At 43.7% G+C, this 19,090-nt stretch overlaps 1 protein-coding gene across 2 annotated transcripts in view; it reads left to right on the forward strand.

Moving 5' to 3' along the window:
- Positions 1 to 19,090, forward strand: part of TULP4 (TUB like protein 4) — a 192,626-nt gene that overhangs the window by 118,239 nt on the left and 55,297 nt on the right. For both annotated transcript variants that reach the window (XM_055433075.2, XM_055433076.2), the window contains exons 3-4: positions 8,453 to 8,581; positions 17,491 to 17,652. In XM_055433075.2, the coding sequence (XP_055289050.2) occupies positions 8,453 to 8,581; positions 17,491 to 17,652 (291 nt within the window). The remainder of the gene's footprint in view (positions 1 to 8,452; positions 8,582 to 17,490; positions 17,653 to 19,090) is intronic.

The following is a 19,090-nucleotide window of genomic DNA, read 5'->3' on the forward strand; positions in this document are numbered from 1 at the left end:
TTTACTGTATGTTGGAAGTCACCCTAGCAGGTGGAGACTGCACCTCCTCACTCTGTTCTTATTTGCTTTTTTTTTTTTCAATGGATGTGACTTCTTTGTAGTTCTCAGTGACCATCTGGTTTTGTAGAAGTGTTTCAGTCTGTACCACAGTGTGGTTAAAATTAATCTCTCAAAAGCAGTGTGGTATTCAGGATGATTTTTAGGAGCCTGAGTCTTCGTGCTGGCTCAGAGAGAAGTCATGGGAAGGCCTTGGATAAAACTCGGATGTATGTTGTTGAACGAGAACGTTCCCTGACTTACTGAGAAAGTTGTGAAGGTTCCCAGGGATGCTCTGAGGACAAGTTAAATAGAATTCTTTTGTGCTGCCTTGAGCTTCAAAAGCACAAACATCGCCCAAAGCCCAGTTCTGAGTTGCCCTCCCCCAGATGATTCACACCTTCCATATGGTGTTATCTTCACAATAACCATGTCTCAGAAAAAGTTGAAATGCAACCAAATGTACAGTGAGATGCATCCAAGGATTTTCTAACAAGAGTATTTAAAATTCTGGTTTCCTTCCCTTTAACTGCGAAGTCAGAGAAAGTTCAGTTAATTTTAATACGGCTATGGTTTTCAGTACAAAACTGTTACCGTTTTCCTTTCTATTTTCTCACAGACATCCATTCTTTACTTAATTTTTGTGATATAAATAATTTTGAGACAATAGCTATAGTCAATGCTATCTGCTAACTGATTAAAAGAAAAAAAATGAGGCAGGGGAGAGGGATAATTTAAGAATTTGAGATTACCATATGCACACTACTATATATAAAATAGTAACCAACAAGGACCTACTATATAGCACAGGGAGCTAGCCTCAATATCTTATAATGATCTATAAGGGAAAAGAATCTGAAAAAGAGTGTGTATATATGATTGAATCACTTTGTTGTACACCTGAAACTAATACAACATTGTAAGTGAAAGTCGCTCAGTCGTGTCTGACTCTTTGCAACCCAATGGACTATGTACAGTCCATGACATTCTCCAGGCCAGGATACTGGCATGGGTAGCTGTTCCCTTCTCCAGGGTATCTTCCCCACCCAGGGATTGAACCCAGATCTCCTGTGCTGCAGGCAGATTCTTTACCAGTTAAGCCACAAGGGAAGCCCAAAAATACTGGAGTGGGTAGACTACCCCTTCTCTAGCAGATCTTCCCGACCCAGGAATCAAACCCCGGTCTCTTGCATTGCAGGTGGATTTTTTTTACCAACTGAGCTATCAGGGAAGCCCAACATTGTAAATCAACTGTATTTCTATAAAAAAGCAAAACTAAACACCAGTCTGTAATTCCATCCCTGAGTGCTCTACTTTTCCTCTTGGAATCCATTCAAACAACAATCAGGCAGTGCCCTTGAGCTGGGACTGTGCCTGGCCCTGAGATACTGAGGGTGATGGATCAGTGTGGGGTGGCCGAGCAGGAGGTAGGGAGCAGGTGCAGGTTAACTCAGGCAGGAAAAGCTCCCCGTGGGAGGCCAGCTCCGCTGTGGCTCTCGCATGACGCTGGTCCTCGTGTGCGCTCTGTGTTTTGAGGCCAAGCGGCCAGCTGCAGCTGGCTCGTGCCCTCGTGCAGCTGCCTGCTGAGAAAGTCGGGAAACTTACCCCTGTGGTGGGTTTCTCATCAAACTGGAAACTGAGTCAGTTCCCAGAGCCCTGAGGAGCTCTCTGGTGGGACAGACCTTTGGGAGGACCCTCAGGGACTCTGATGAAGATGAGTCAGTGGTGTTTTCGGGGGAGGACTCCTGTCACTTTCCTGAGCAAGTCCTGGCTGGTTAACATGAGCTCTTTACCAAGGAGCTGCTCTTCCCAGGCACCCGGGTCTTTTGATGTGGGGACAGACAGCAGAAGCGGCTGTTCTCTCTGCCAGTGAGTTTGTGGTTCAGTTTAAATACAAAATAGAGGAATAGGAAATTATTTGAAGGCAAGGTAATAATGTGTGCAGAGATTGTGACAGGAAATGGAGTTAGTTGTTGGGAGGTGATGTGAGGAACTTGCTGTTAGAAAGAGGAGGGTGAATGCATATTTATTTGGATTAAGGTGTCATGCAGGTCTGTTCGCCAGGGAACGGAAGTTATGAATCTGAAGGAATGTGCGCCAAATAGTTAAGACAGCGTTTCAAGAAATGTTCATTTTCTATTTATATACTTCTGTAACATTTGAGTTTTACTTAGTGTATATTTCTGTTATTAGAAAAAAGATTAAAAAGGAAAAATACGTATGAGTTTTGACCAAAATATTGATATTTTTACTTATGGTGGTGGTCAGGTAATACCCAGGTCCTGATGGGCAGCTTGGGTCTTGTGTTGACTTGCTGGCCTGTGGTTAAGCGTTCCGTCCATTTCAGGCCAAGAGCTGTTTCTCAGAAGGAGAGTTGTTGTCTATGGAGGATGGCAGGGCTGTGCTCCAAACCCCGAGGCCTGCACCGAGATTCTTCCACTAAAGGCTCTAGACAGCATCCCTTTCTGACACTGATGCTTTGGGTACCACTGGATCTGCTGGATCACGTGACCTGGGCCACAGAGCGGGTCACACGGTGGCCTGATCCATGAGGAGCTCTCTCTTCTGGACCCCACTCAAAATCAGCAGCCTTTTGGGTCACTAGGTAAACAGGCCAGATTGTCACACCAAAATTAGGGACTTGGTGATGGACAGGGAGGCCTGGCGTGCTGTGATTCATGGGGTCGCAGAGAGTCGGACACGACTGAGCGACTGAACTGAACCGAGCCTCTAAAATCCAAATTTTATGTCAGTGAACTTGACACATAAAATTAACTGTCACTATACATGGAGAAGGAAATGGCAACCCACTCCATTGTTCTTGCAGGGACAGGGGAGCCTGGTGGGCTTCTGTCTATGGGGTTGCACAGAGTCGGCCACGACTGAAGTGACCTAGCAGCATACATAGAGACTCGGTTTTTATGTAACTCTTGAACTAATTACTTAAAATGCAACATTGCTCATGTTTTAAAAATCATAAGCAAGCACTTAGGAAGAAACTTGTATTTTGTGTCAGACTCTAAATCTGTTTATAACATATTTGCTCAGCTGCACCCCCTCCCATCAACTACGTACCCTCCTACCAGGTGGTATGTCATGATCCATGTGCTAGATTTTTTTTCTTGGGTGGTAAATATATCAGTATTTAAGTTTTGTAGGATATTACACTTAGGAGTAGGTATGCCGTATTTGTTTAGTTCTTGTCCAAATAGAATTCAGTGTGTCAAAGTATTAGAGCTGGAAGGATCTTCAGAAATGGTCTAGGCTGAGACTTCCTTTTTCAGACACAATGAAGCTGCAGGGTGTTAGAGAGCAGACTGCCACTCGGGTTTTCTGTGGTCAGCGAGAAGCTTCCTGGTTCCGGCTGTGTCCTACTCCCCGGAGCTGAGAGGCCTGCTGTCGTCTGGGGTCAGCATCAGCCTGTCATGGGGTGAGCTGAGGTTCTGTCTTCAGTTGGTATCCTGGCCGTGTGCCCGGAGCAGTGCTGTTTCCTGACCGAATGCTCGGTGTGCTGGGCTGAGAGATAGGGATTTTAAAGAGCAAGATGCTGAGAATCTGGCTGTCTTAGCTGCTCTGAGAGCTGGAGAGGAACATCTTGAAAATTAATCTACTAGGTTAAGTCTATTATAAATCACTAAAGTACACACCTGGTTGACAAAGAGCACTAATAATATGTAATATATAAAACTTTAATTCAAATAGCCAAGTTAACTACTTTAGTAATTGAATTTCCCTTTAGCGAATTTAGTGGCAGTTTATCACTTGGTAGATGCTTAAAAGCTTAAATCAGCCTTTTTTTTTTTTTTGAGGCTGTAACATCACTGATGCTAAGGCCGCATTTAACTTTGATTTGTCATCTCAGAGTTGGATGGATGGTAACATGGAGGTCCCCTAGTTGTAGTCCCCCTGCCCCACCCCAGTTAGATGAGTTCCTCCCAGGTACCGTTGGCAGTTGGCTGTCCCGCCTCTTGTTTCCAGTGTTCCAATTTCCTTTTGAAGACAGCCCCTTCCACGGATGGGCAGCGCTCCTGCTCCTTGTTAGAAAGTTCTCTTTCACAGTACTTCTCATGGACTTCTCATCATTTGTGCTTATGTCTCCTGATTCTGTCCCAAAATTGTTTTTCTAGTTTTCTCAACGTTAAAAAAATATTTATTTTTTATTGATCGTTACTTTTGGCTGTGCTGGGTCTTTGTTGCCACACGGGATTTCCCTAGTTGTGGCAAGCAGGGCCTACTGTCTGGTTGAGATGCGCAAGCTTCTCATTGCAATGGCTTCTCCTGTTGCAGAACATGGGCTCTAGGACACTAGGGCCTCAGTAGTTGTGGCAGATGGGCTTAGTTGCTCCACGGCGTGTGGGATCTTCCCAACCCAGAGTTCGAACCCGTGTCTCCTGCATTGATTGGCAGGCGGATTCTTTACCACTGAGCCAGCAGGGAAGCCCTTCTGAACAATTTTTTACAGCTCATTTTGGATGGTCAAAAATTCTAGACTAGATATTTCAGCGTTCTAATTTAGAAAAACATTGAGTATTCTTCACAAATGCAGTTGTTTTTTTAGCATGTATCAGTATTCCCCCCCGCAAAATAGGCTCCTAGAATGATTATGCCTGACTTCACTTTGTAATTAGGAAGACATAGAACCAGGGATGAGTGTGCCTGGTCCCGAGCCCTTCTCTGCCTCCCGCCAGTTGGGTACTGTGGGCACGGGAACCTCCCTGAACCTGAGTTTCCTTTTCTATGAAGTGAAGATGAGAATTCCTGCTCCAGGTACCAGGCTGTTTTGAGAATCAGATGCTTTTGTAGTCTATGTATGTTCTTCCAGATATAGGAGGTTAATGCCCTTGTTTTAGAATGGAACATTTTGAATCATCAGTTCAGTCACTCAGTTGTGTCCAAATCTTTGCAACCCCATGGACTGCAGCACACCAGGCCTCCCTATCCATCACCAACTCCTGGAGCTTGCTCAAACTCATACCCATTGAGTTAGTAATGCCATCCAGTCATCTCATCCTCTGTCGTCCCCTTCTCCTCCTGCCTTCAATCTTTCCCAGCATCAGCGTCTTATTTTCTAATGAGTCAGTTCTTTGCCAAAGTATTAGAGCTTCAGCATCAGTCTTTCCAGTGAATATTCAGGACTGATTTCCTTTAGGATTGACTGGCTTGATCTCCTTGCTGTCCAAGGGACTCTCAAGAGTCTTCTCTAGCACCACAATTCAAAAGCATCAGTTTTTCTACCAACACCATTTGAAGGGTTCCTGTCTCAAAAGATGAACATCCTTGAGTTGGATTAGCTGACACTAGGGCTTTGTTCTGTCTAAAAATAATGCCAGGAATAGGAGGTGAAGTGACAGAGGGCATTACAGTACAGCCCAAAGAGGCCTTCCACTGACCTGCATTGCATTTTTACTGTGAATTTCTCTGCCTTTAATATTCCTCCATAAGTATTTATTGATAAGAATAACTATAAAACAATAGAAATCTTATTTTGGAGAGGGTGACAGGCTGGCATTTTGGGGGAATAATCAAAGACCTAAGGCAAAACTTGACTTACATTCTGTCTGTTCAGTAGAATGCATGCTTCACCTAACATCCTTAATGCTGGAGCTCTTTTGTGCCCAAAGCAAACAGGAGCCCCGTCTTCCTCTAAGAGGGAAGGAAGGCTCTGCCTTGGAATGCCTGGGCAGCTGCTCAGCGCCCTGCCATGTGATCTGGGCGACTGAGAACCCAGCTGGCCCTGCTCGCTCGGCAATTCCTCAGCACTCTGGTATGTCCTGACTCTGCCAGGCAGACTGGAGGGATTGGGAGAACAGGAAATAAGCTGCCGGGAGATAAGACGGGTGGCTCGTAATCACAGACGAGAGAGGAAATGAGAAAACTAACCCAGGGAAACAACACTGCCTCTGAAAACTTTATTTTTAAACCTAGAGTCACTGGAAAGATTTCTCTTAATTTAGGGGAGCAACCCACCTATATTCCATTACACGGTTACACTCCCAGCAAAGAAGTGTGTGGATAGGGGCTGCATTCTGTTAACTGCTGAGTCTCGACTCATCCGGAGTTATGGAGTCGAGTCTGTGGAGGGTGTTGTTTGTCCAACAACCACTAGTGTTACCACAAGACCAAGACATTTTTAATGTTAGAAATAACTGTAAAATATTTTTTTTTAACCTCTGCTCTTTTGTGTCCATGTCATGCTGTGACTATTCAGGCTGTTCTCAAGGAGAGGTTTTACTGATGATGATAACTTAATATGCAACCATATGTGGCAATGCATGTTAAAGGAAAAAGGCAAAAATATAGAAAATGTGACTCGCCTCTGTTTTCTGAATGATGATGGCTTGTCATCAAAATACTATTCTGTAAGGAAGACTATAGTCGACGAATGTTTACCGTGTTTAACTTAAATAGTTTAAAAGCGATCACATTCTTATTTGTCATACTCTGTCCTCCTACCACTGCTCCGAATGCATGAGTGACTGTGGGCTTGGACAGTGAACGTGTCTCTGGGGACTGGATTGTGGCACGTTGTGGTGAGCACTGCTCGGGCCAGGCTCCACTGGGTCTGAAAGAAGTTTATGAAGTTGGCTGCTTGGAAATTCTAAAGTTTATGACCCATTTGGTGCGTTTAAAGACACTTCAGAATCGGATCAGTAATTTAAACAGAATTTTAAAAATTAGAAAAGTTAAAAATGGAAGTCTTGGTCTCAGCCATGTCTGACTCTTTGAGGCCCAGTGGACTGTGTCGGCCACCAGGCTCCTCTGCCCATGGGATTTCCCAGGCAAGAGTACCGGAACAAGTTGCCATTTCCTTCTCCCGGGATTCTTCCCAACCCAGGGATCGAATTGCAGGCAGATTCTTTACTGCTGAGCCACCAGGGAAGCCCCTTTAGAAACTAGACTCTGGATTTGTTGCTCCTCACCATCCACCTCCTGTCTGTTGTATGTTCCCAGCTCTGCATATGGAGCAGGATGTGACTTCTGTTCAGTGAACTGAACTCCACACGGACCAGGATTTCTTAACTTCTACCCTCGCAACCTAACAGTTGGTAATAGGCAGTCAGTCAGTATTATTGGCTGTTGTTAAAATGCCTTTGGGAGTTGAAAATAACCTACTTGCAATAGTTTTCAGCCCCGTTCAAAGCTACAGCCGAATGAGACTCATAACTTACACGGGGTTGTTTGGCACACTCACAACATTCCTGTGCATCAGTGTTCAGAGGCGAGGGTGCCTCCACCTATCCCTCAGGTGGCCAGGGCTCCAGGGTGGAGGGTGCCTGGATCCGGTGGGCATGGGAGGTGGGGGAGGGCGGTGAAGACAGCACCTGCAGAGCTGTGACCAGAGCGAGGCAGGCAGTCCCAGTGGAGGGACAAAGTCAGATGGGCCAGCGGCAGGCAGTGGGCAGTGCCTACACCCATGGAGAGCTTGCATCCATTTGGCATGGGGGCCACTGACTAGGTTAGACTGGCTGATGATGGCCAGGTCTCAGAAGATTGAAGCCTTGCAGCTCTTTATGCATAGTTTTAAAAAAGAGCTGAATGAATGAAATCTCAGTCAGCAGCACAGGTGGGTCAGGCCACACTCTGGAACCTGCCCCAGGGTGACCCCAGGTGCTGGTTTTGTGTCTCTTGAGACCACTTCATAGCCCCGTGTCCTTGCAGGTGTTACTGGGCTCTGTGAGGGCCTATGCCACCAACCACCTAGCAGGGTCCACCTTTAGCTGAGGGAGTGATAGTTGAGAAAGATGAAAATGATTTGTCCAGATTCAGAATTTATCAGATTTACAAATTAAGTTCTTACACACATCAGTTTTGAAGTTATTTCTTCATCTTTCCTCTGTGATAAATCACAAGCAACTTATTTCTACTGTGTATTTTTTTCCAAATTGGCATGTTTAGATGCTGAACTATTTGGAAATAAGGTAGTCTTGGAAAAGACATAAAAAGTTTCACTTTGGGGAAAAAATGAGATTAAATAGGCCCCACCCTTTCTTCTTTCTGTGCTAAATAAAGAGCCCCCGATTCAGCTACACAATGAATTTTGAGAATATTGCTTTCCCACCACCCGGGACCATCAGAGGAGCAATCCTGGCGCTGCGAGAGGCAGGGTGGGTACAGGCAGGCTCTGGCTTGCTCTCTGTTTTCATGGCAGTGGCTGTTTTTGTGCAGGAGTTTATTATGGTTTGCTCAGATGCCGGCTGTTTGTCAGGAAACCTTGACACGTGGGCCAGTCCCTGAGACACATCCATCCTTCCCTCTGCTGATCTGCCCCCCAGCCCTCTCCCGGCTCCTCCTGTCCTCCTTGAGTCCTTTCTTTGACCGCACTTTCTCTTTAGTTCTGGGTCTGATAACTTCGTGGAGGGCTTCCTTGCGCACAGACTCCTTCCCTGCAGTAAATGTCTTCCTGGTCGTCTTCCAGGTTGTGCTGGTGAGGTGGAACGAGCCGTACCAGAAGCTGGCCACGTGCGACGCGGATGGCGGGATATTCGTGTGGATCCAGTACGAGGGCAGGTGGTCCGTGGAGCTGGTCAACGACCGAGGGGCCCAGGTGAGCGGCAGGAGGCGCCTCGGGGCTGGGCGGAGGCGGGCGAGCAAAGCCAGGGCCTGCTGCTCCAGCTTCCTCTGGAGGGGGAAGAACGGCGTGCCTCCGTCTCTTCCAGTGTGCGGCTGTCTAGAGAATCTCCACATTCCGAGCTACAGTTGAATCTGCGAAGTTGTTTTGCACCATCACTGTGGTGCTTCCCTGTTGACTCAGACCCTCTGCCATGCTCCTGGCGCAGCACGTCTCTGCGGCCCTGTGCCCCTGTGAAGGTGTTTCCCCATGTTGTCATCTTCCGCGTGCTCTCCTGGGGAACTCCGCCTGCCCTTCTCAGCACCTGCTCCTCAGGCCGAGTTTCAGCCCTCGCTCTGTTGGGTTCCAGTTAGGGGGGCCACCTATGGTTGGCGCCGACCCCCTCCTTTCCAGTGCCAGTTTGTCTCCGCTCAGTGGGGAACCACTGCTCCTGGGACACCCGCCGAGCTGTGCTGCTTTAAACCCCTCGGTGGGTTCTGGTGGCTGATGGCACCAACCTGGCTCTCTCTCCCCGGGGGCATGGCTGCATGGAGCTCCCATCTTGGGTGCATAATGACTCGGGTCCCACGCGAGGATTTGCCAGGCCAGAGTCCTCGTAGGACCTTATTGAAGAGGGGTTTCTTAGACTGTTTGACTTTGTAGGGATAGTCTTCCCCACAACTGCCTTTCTGTATGTTTCCAAGGAAAGGAATTCTCACCATCTCTCCTCCCAGCTGTTGCTTGAATAAGCTACGGAGCTCACCAACTTTGAGAGATGCAGACCAGTGAAGTGACAGAAAATTGCAGGGAATGAACCTGTTAGCAGTTACTGTTAGGCTGAGGAACTTCATAGATACCATCACAGGCGGCAAACCCACCTCCCAGTAAAAGCACAGTGTTCTGTTTTTGTGAGTTTATTTATTTGGTAAAGGTCAATGCACCTTAATTTTGACGGGCTCTAAACTGCGATAGTTTGGCCACCTCATGCGATGAGTTGACTCACTGGAAAAGAGTCTGATGCTGGGAAAGGTTGGGGGCGGGAGTAGAAGGGGACGACAGAGAATGAGATGGCTGGATGGCATCACCGACTCTGTGGACATGAATTTGAGTGAACTCCGGGAGTTGGTGATGGACAGGGAGGCCTGGCGTGCTGTGATTCATGGGGTCGCGGAGAGTCGGACACGACTGAGCAACTGAACTAAACTGAAGAAGGTCTTATCAGTTTCCTGTATCCCCCTGTGAGAGAAAGAAGGAAGAGATTGCACCCACCCTGTGCCTGCCAACTCACCTGAAATAGAGCCACAGATGTGGAGACCTCCAAGCCTTGAGAAGTTCAGATCACCTGGAAGGTGGACCTTGTGGTCACGAGTGTGAGCTCTGGAGTCAGCCTCTCAGTCGTGACTGCTTGTAGGAGACACTAAATTTCTGTACCTCAGTTTCCTCTTCTGCACACTTGGGACTTTAACAGGATCCGCCTCCAGGGATAACTAGGAGGACTGTGCTCAGTCGCTCAGTCGTGTCCGACTCTTTGCAACTCCATGACTGTAGCCCACCAGGCTCCTCTGTCCATGGGTTTCTCCAGGCAAGAATACTGGAGTGGGTTGCCATGCCCTCCTCCAGGGGATCTTCCCAACCCAGGGATTGAACCCAGGTCTCCCGCATTGCAGGCGGCTTCTTTACCAACTGAGCCACCAGGGAAGCCCAAAATACTGAAGTGGGTAGCCTATCCCTTCTCCAGGGATCTTCCCAAGCCAGGAATTGAACTGGGGTCTCCTGCATTACAGGCGGATTATTTACCAACGGAGCTACCAAGGGCTCCCTACTCAGAGAATTACATAGGATTAAATACAGAAAGTGCTGTGATGCCATCTGGACGTGGTAGTTGACCCCACGAGCTGTGATGGTACCTGAAGCATTGTGAGGTGCTGGCACCCAAAGACCTCAACCCCAGGGCATGCCTGCCCTTAAACAGTCACCAGGAGGCCATCACCAGAGACCAACTTCAGGCTTTGAGGCAGCAGCTGCTCACGGCTTCCTGTCCAGTGCGGATCTCCCTGAACTTGCCCATGAAGGCCTCTGGAGTGCTGTTGTTCTCCCATCCATTGAAGTGTGAGTTCTTTCCCTAGAAGGGCCCAGCGATTGGTTGAGGCCCATCTTCAGCCCTTGGCCAACATGAGGTCTTCAAAGCACTACTCGGAGAAAGGCAGCAAGGGGGACCTCGGAGTGTCACTCGGTGCTTGCCTTCCCTCAGTCTCCACAGGAACCCTGCTGGGAAGATGTTACTCTGAGTTAACGGAGAAAAGGACTCAGGCCACGGAGGCCGAGTAACTCATCCAGGGGTTTTTGAACCCAGGGTGGACTCCAAACCTCTGTCTTGCCCCAGTTGATAAACTGTTTTCTCTTTAGCAGAAACATGTGTGCTCGTAGTATGTCCATAGAGCTTGGGCTTCACCACTGTCAGCCCCAGGATGCTGCCAAACTGTGTCCCGGTGACGAGGAGCGAGGCTTCTGCCTTCTCCAGTGGTAGCCGTGTGGTCTCTGCCCACACTGTGTCCCTTGGCTTTTCTTTTCATTGAGAGTTCACTACAGAAAAAGGGTTTTACAAATGAGAGAGGATGACTTCAGAGCTGGAGGTGAATGGGCTTCCATGGACCAGAGAACATCTGGAAGCACCTAGAATCTCACAAAAACCTGTGCCCTTCAGGTTGATCCAAAGTAACCACTGTATCTTGTGATCTGATCCAGATTTTTATATAGTTTTGCTCTGGGGCCTTCTGATTTTGCAAACCTCAAAACCCACTGAGCAAGTATCGTTAAGTGCTTGCATTTTGGGGAGTTTCGGTTGCTTTTAATTCTGTTGGGGCCACGTCTTATCTGAGAAGCATCACGCTCCGATGACGATGACTCACTGGAGGAGGGAGCGGAGGGGCTATGCACTGGCAGCAGTGTCTCGGGGGAGGAGGCGTGCCCTTGAAGTTTGCCCAGAGAGCCGTGAGACTCTGGAGAAGAAATGACAGGTCATCTTTGTTATATAGCGTGCCTTTCATTGTCACGAAGTAACCAAACATTTGGCAGAAGCCAAGTGAGGCTTTATCACTCCTTTTTTCAGGAAATGATTATGAGTCCTTTATTTCAGAAATGAGTCTGGAGCCGTGCCTGCATTATGTTATAGTATTAGTCACAGGCCAGCTGTGCCAGGCACAGGTCTTGGCCGACTGAGGAAAAGCTGCCTTCGGCAGGGGCCGTCAGGCTGCTTGCTCTCAGCAGGGCAGGAATGTGGCAGCCTCTGCCTCAGAAAGACCAGCAGTGAAGGGCTTTCTGCTTGTTTCCGTTACAACATGGGGGACTCCTTTCCCCTGGTGTTATTTTCCCAGTTTTGATGTAGTCCATCACTCTGTGCTGACCTAATTTAATACTCCCAATTAGTTTTTATAAACATCCTAATTTTTTGTGATTGTAAGATTGCTGGTATCTCAGAGAAGCGACTTATCTATCACTGGCTATACGTTTTAGCCTCTAGTAAGAAGCTGCTCCTTTTGTACAAAGATAAATGAGTTAAACCGCATGTAAATAAGTAGTGTTATCATTGCAAAGTGAAAGGACTTCTAAATTTTATGGCAGAATTAATGTGTTGTCTGTCAAAAATCTTTTTGGTCCTTAAGAAAAACTAAATAATTTAATTGGTTGGAACATAAGGACGGAAAAACCAAAATTCCGAGTTTTCCTAAGGAAACAGCATTTTTTCAGTAACTTCAGATGAGCGGTCAAGAAGTCATCTCACACAGTTCTGCCATGGTCATGATGGAAACATGCCGGTCACTGACAACCTATAACCCCACCTGGGGAAACAGTCAAAAGTGCATGTCCTTTTTGTGTTTCTTCATTTATATTATTATTATCTGAAATGTGATGAATCCAGTAGTTCTACAAATTTTAAAGGAGGTGAACATTTCCAAGTATAAGCAACAGGGAAAATCATAGATACCAGTTTCTTTTTAGGTTAGAAAAGATATAAAAGGTAATACAAACTGCTTCCCTGGTACCTCAGATGGTAAAGAATCTGCCTGCAATACATGAGACATGGGTTTGATCTCTGGGTCAGGAAGATCCCCTGGAGAACGAAATGGCAACCCACTCCAGTCTTCTTACCCGGAAAACCCCATGGACAGAGGAGCCTGGTGAGCTACAGTCCATGGGGTCACAAAGAGTCAGACACGACTGAGCGACTAACACACACACAAACTGAAAAAGTAAATTCAGGTGATAGAAACAGGATCAAAATACCACTAATTAGAATAAATGTAAATGGACTGACTTCACCAGTCAAGATGATGCTTGACTGATTACATTTTTAAAAACATAGCCATGTGTTTATTAAGAGTCATACCTGAAACTTGACATGTACAAGTTTAACAGGATGAAAAAATATATCGAGCATATATCCAGGAAAAAAAAGCTGGGGTAGCAAATATTACTTTCAGATAAGATAGACTTAAAGATAGAAAGTAATGTTTAGTTTGTAGAGTGCTACCACATAATGATAAAAGGTGTAGTTTACTAAGATGATATTTTAAATATATATGTACCTATTAATAAGAATATCAAAATACATGAAAGAAATTGATAGAATTGAAAGTAAAGATTGATAAATTCATTGATATACTGAGAGGTTTCAACAACAAAAGGAATGAGCAAAGGTTTTAGAAGATCTGAGCAACACAGTTAATGAGCTTGACTTGATGGACATTTGTAGTTTCTAAATTCACCAATTAGAGAACCAAGGATCGTTTGAATGAATGTTTACAAAAATTGATCATGTTCTAAGGTTTCACAGATTTTTTTCTTTGAAGGGGCAGATAGTACATATTTTAGGCTTTGTGGACTAGGAATCACACTTTAGGATATTATGTAAGTACTATATAACAATGAAGGAATCCAGAAAAGTTTCTGTTGATAAAATTAAAAGCTTGTGTATGGATGCTAAAATTTGAATTTTATATAATTTTGCATATAACAAAATATTCTTCTCTTAATTTTTTCCCTGACCCTTTAAAACTATAGTTTTTGGACTGTTCAAAAATAGGTGGCAGGGCAGATTTGGCCCACTGGCCATAGTTTGCCACCCTGGATTTTAGGATGTTAATAAAACAAAAACAGATTTTGGTTGGTAGGTGTCATGATCACAGACCGTAATTTCTGAATGGGTTAGAAGTTAATAACAAAACATAAATTTAAGAAATTCCTGAGAATTCCTTGGTAGTCCAGTGGTTAGAACTCAATATTTTCACTGCCTGGGCCCAGGTTCAATCCCCCAAAATTTGTTCTTTGGAAACAAATCAATGAAACTGATAAATTGCTGGCAAGACTTGAGTAGGAGAAGAAAGATAAAACCTAAAATAATTTTATGAATGAAAAGTGGAACTATAGATAAGGTAGAGAGTACAAGGTAATCAAAGGTGAATAAAAGATGCATAGGTAATTCAGTAAGGGGAAGAAAAGTCTTTAAGTTGAAGTATGATAGCATACAACATTATATTGATTTTAGATGTACAACATAATGATTCAGTATTTGTGTCTATTGGGAAATGATCATCATAGTAAGTCTGGTTGACATATGAGGAATAGTCTTTTTGACAAATGGTGCAGAAACACTGAATATCTGTACTGAAAATTTAAAAAGTAGAACCTTGATTCTTACTATATACCCTGTGCAGAAATTAACTTCTAAATGAAACATAGACATAAATGTAAAAGCATACGCTTCTGGAATACAAGACCACTTTACCTGTCTCCTGGGAAACCTGCATGTGGATCAAGAAGCAACAATTAGAACCAAACTTCGAACAAATGACTGGTTTAGAATCGGGAAAGGAGTACGACAAGGCTGTATGTTGTCACCCTTAACTTCTGTGCAGAGTACATAATGCAAAATGCTGGGCTGGATGAATCTCAAACTGGAATCAAGATTGCCAGGAGAAGTATCAGCAGCCTCAGATATGCAAATGATACCACCCTAATGGCAGAGAGTGAAGAGGAACTAAAGAGTGTCTTGATAAAGGTAAAAGAGGAGAGTGAAAAAGCTGGCTTAAAACTCAGCGTTCAAAAAACTAAGATCTTGGCATCCAGTCTCATCATTTCATGGCAAATAAAAGGGGAATAAGTGGAAGCAGTGACAGATGTTATTTTCTTGGGCTCCAAAATCACTATGTACAGTGACTGCAGCCATGAAATTACAAGTCAGTTTCTCCTTGGGAGGAAATCTATGACAAACCTAGACAGCATATTAAAAAGCAGAGACATCAATTTGCTGACAAGGGTCTGTATAGTCTAAGCTATGGTTTTTCCAGTAGTCATGTTATGGACATGAGAGTTGGACCATAAAGAAGGCTGAGCACTGCAGAATGATGCTTTTGAACTGTGGTGCTAGAGAAGACTCTTAAGGGTCTCTTGGACAACAAGGAGATCAAACCAGTCAATCCTAAAGGAAATAAACCCTGAACATTCATTGGAAGGACTGATGCTGAAGCTGAAGTTTCAGTACTTTGGCCACCTGATGCGAAGCGCTGACTCCTTTGAAAAGACTGATGCTGGGAAAGATTGAAGGCAAAGAGAGAAGAGGGTGTCAGAGAATGAAATTGTGAATAGCATCACTGACTCAATGGACATGAATTTGAGCAAACTCCAGAAGATGAAGGACAGAGGAGCCTGGCATGCTGCAGTCCTTGAGGTTGCAGAGAGTCAGACATGACTTACTGACTAAATAACACTTCTGGAAAGCTTGGGTTTGCAGTGTTAGGTTATGTAAAGGTTTCTTGGATTGGATACAAAAAACGTGAAACATAAGAGAGAAAACTTGACATTGGACTTCATCAAAATTTAAAACTTTTACTTTTTGAAAGAGATTGTTAAGAAAATGAAAAGGCGAGGTACAGAATGGGAGAAATTACTTGAAGCACATATTCTGATAGAGGATTGTATCTAGAATTTTTCCATCACAGGAAGGTAAAAGACTCATGTATATGTGTGTGTGTATTTACATATATATGTATATATTTATAATGAATAGGTAAACATGAATGGATATACAAATATATATGGCAAGGAATGTGAACAGGTAGGTTCCAAAAGATGATGAGCAAATAATGAAGAAGCACATGAAATGATGCCCAGCATATTAGTCGTTCGGGAATTCATTTAAAATTAAAACCAGTGTCCTACCACTACACACCTAGAAGAGCTAAACTAAAAGACTGGCAACATCAAGTGTCGGTGAGGTGTGGACCTGCTTGTGCACACTGCTAGTGGGAGTGCAAAATGGTTTATCCACTGTGGAAAAGTTTGGTAATTTCTTATGCATTTAAACATACACTTACGTTTGACCAGCAGTTAATTCCATTCCTAGGTATTTACTCAAGAAAAAATGAAGCCATGTGTCTACAAAAAGTCTTGCACATGAATATTCATAGCAGTTTTGTAACAACCAAATGCTGAAAACAACCCAAATACCCAGCACTTTGGATAAATGAATACGTTGTGGCACATTTATGCAATAGCCTATTGCTCATCTATAAAAAAGAATGAACTGCTGGCACACACAAGAGTCCAGAATACTCTCAAAGTTATTACTCTCAGTAAAACCAGTCATAAACAAACGTGAGCATACTGTGTGCTTCTGTTCATGCAAAATTCCTAGAATAAACTGCTAGTGACAAATTAGATCATTAGTTGCCTCAGACCAAGGGTGAGGGTAGAGAATTGACTGCCAAAGGGAACTTTATTACATATAAATTATAGCTTACTAAAGTTGATGTTTAAAAGATTAGTGAGTACTATCAACAACTACTTGGCCAAGAGTTTTGAAATCTTACATGAACTAGACAAATTCCTGAAAGCATTTTGTAATAGAATTGACTGAAGAAGAAATAAAAAGCTTGAAAGCTTGACTGGTGCTAACGCTATTAAATAAAGTGAAGCAATGGTTAAAAATCTTCCCATAGGAAAGTACAGAGCCAGATGGTTTCACAGGCATGTTCCACCAGCCTTTGAGGCAACAGGTCAGGCCGGTTTATGCAAATTCTTCCCAGTCATGGAAGAAAAGGGACTACCGTCCAACTCATACTGAGAGGTCAGCATAACCCTAATAAAACAAAGACATTTTTTAAAAAAACCGTGATTTGACTCACTCCTGTACATAGATTTAGACAGAAATTCCAAACACATAAGCAGATCAACTTCAACTTCAAAGGGCAATACTTTACCTCCAGGTTGGGCTTTTTGTAGCTATGCAAGGATGGCATGAAACTGAGAAGTAATTTACTGCAGTAAGAGATTAAAGGAGAAAAAAACATGTGGTCATTTGAGTAAATGCATTTGATAGAACTCAACACCCAAGTATAAGTAATGTTTTCTGGTTAGATTATTTCTCATTTTAATTGTGGGAATGTTGTTAGCAAGACTGAGAAACATATGCTCAGAAACTGCAACCTTTGCTTTCTTGATAAGTGACCAAGAGACATTGATGGAGAATCTGTTAGTATTAGGGGGAGGCTGTAGACCAAACAGTGTTTAAAAGCAAGGATGCTGGGGCACAGCCCTGGGATAGTCTTGGCTCTGCCACTGGCCACTCTGTAAGACCAGGGAGAAGTTACATATGTCTTCTCTGGGAGGTATTATCATCGGCTTGATGAATTAACATGTGTGTGAAGCCCTTAGCATGCACTGGCGTATGCTTTCCAAACAATGTCTTTTATATATTATTGTTAAGATACGTACAACATGGTATAGTGTCTGTTTAAGGCCATCTCGATTTTAGCCAAAGGCTCAGGTAATGACTACAAATAGTCTTTGTTGAAAGTGCTTTCCCTTTCAGATTACAAGCTGACTCCTTTTGTTTGTATGTCCCAAAGGTGAGCGATTTCACATGGAGCCACGATGGGACGCAAGCACTTATTTCATATCGAGATGGGTTTGTCCTGGTTGGTTCTGTCAGTGGACAAAGGCACTGGTCATCTGAGATCAATTTGGAAAGTCAAATCACCTGTGGCATATGGACGCCTGATGACCAACAGGTAATGCCTCTTGCACGTGATGTGTCATGTTCATACTGCGTGAGCTGAGGGGGAAAGGCATTAAGTATTAACACAGGGAGAGAGTGGGGAAGAGCCAACTCAAAAGGCTTGTAAAGAGTCACAAAGGAAAAGGTCACTGAGCTTGTCCAAGTAACAGATGACACAAAAATTTTGTGTGAACCATAGATTGAGGAAATAATATGCCCCGTCAGTGTTGTAAACAGAGTTAATAATTATACAAAATATTCATACAAATGTATTTTAAAGTCTACAGAAAGAGCCAATTAATAAATGGATAATGGACATAAATTATTCACAAAAGAGGTTCAGCTTGTCAGTAATCATGCTGTTCCCACCGTGTATGTATTCTGGGGGAGAAAAGCAAAATTATACAGTGAGGGTATATTTTCACTTATTAACAGAAAAAGTGATATGGATGATTTTACTGATCATTCATAAGAGTTTAATCAAATAAATATTCATTGCTGGTAATAATACGCATTAGATCTTTGAGGAAGCAAAAATTTAATACAATTTTTAAGCAGGTCTTAAAAATTATCATCTGTTTTCATCTTGGAATATGCTTTAGGAATTTATCTAAAACAAAATGGGAAGAAAATAAAAGTTGTAGTCATTAAAACATTTATGATAGTAAAAGTTTGGCAGCAATCTGCTAGTATAAAAACGGTTAAGTAAACTGTGGTATAACCACTTAAATAAAGGATCATATTGGAGTTCATTAAGTTAGAGATTGTGGTTATAAAGATGATGTATAATCTGAAAGGGCTGTTGTGATATAGTGTTAAGAAAAAAGCCAGGATATGAAATGGTATTTGTGCTGTGAGTACCACATCATAAAACAACCGAAGGAAACTACCCATCTTGTAAAAAGAACTGGAAGGAAATTAATCAAAATGTCACAAGGAGGTGGTTACTTTATGCTGATAAGTCTCTGGGTCATTTTTAAAACCTGATTTCAAATTTTCCTTTCAGTTCAGTTCAGTCGCTCAGTCGTGTCCAACTCTTTGCGACCCCATGAATCACAGCACGCCAGGCCTCCCTGTCTATCACCAACTCCCGGAGTATACTCAAACCCATGTCCATCGAGTCGGTGATGCCATCCAGCCATCTTATTCTCTGTCGTCCCCGTCTCCTCCCACCCCCAATCCCTCCTAGCATCAGACTCTTTTCCAGTGAATCAACTCGTCGCATGAGGTGGCCAAAGTATTGCAGTTTCACCTTTAGCATCAGTCCTTCCAATGAACACCCAGGATTGATCTCCTTTAGAATGGACTGGTTGGATCTCCTTGCAGTCCAAGGGACTCTCAAGAGTCTTTTCCTTTAGTGTGCCTATTTTATATTCATGATAAAACAATATATAATAACCTAATAAAATTATATATTGATTATTTACTTATATTTTTAAGTAAAACCTTTG

The sequence above is a fragment of the Moschus berezovskii genome, chromosome 10 (genome assembly GCF_049115385.1).
Source record: "Moschus berezovskii isolate FMDL1 chromosome 10, NW_MosBer_1.0, whole genome shotgun sequence".
NCBI classification, from domain to species: Eukaryota; Metazoa; Chordata; class Mammalia; order Artiodactyla; family Moschidae; genus Moschus; species Moschus berezovskii.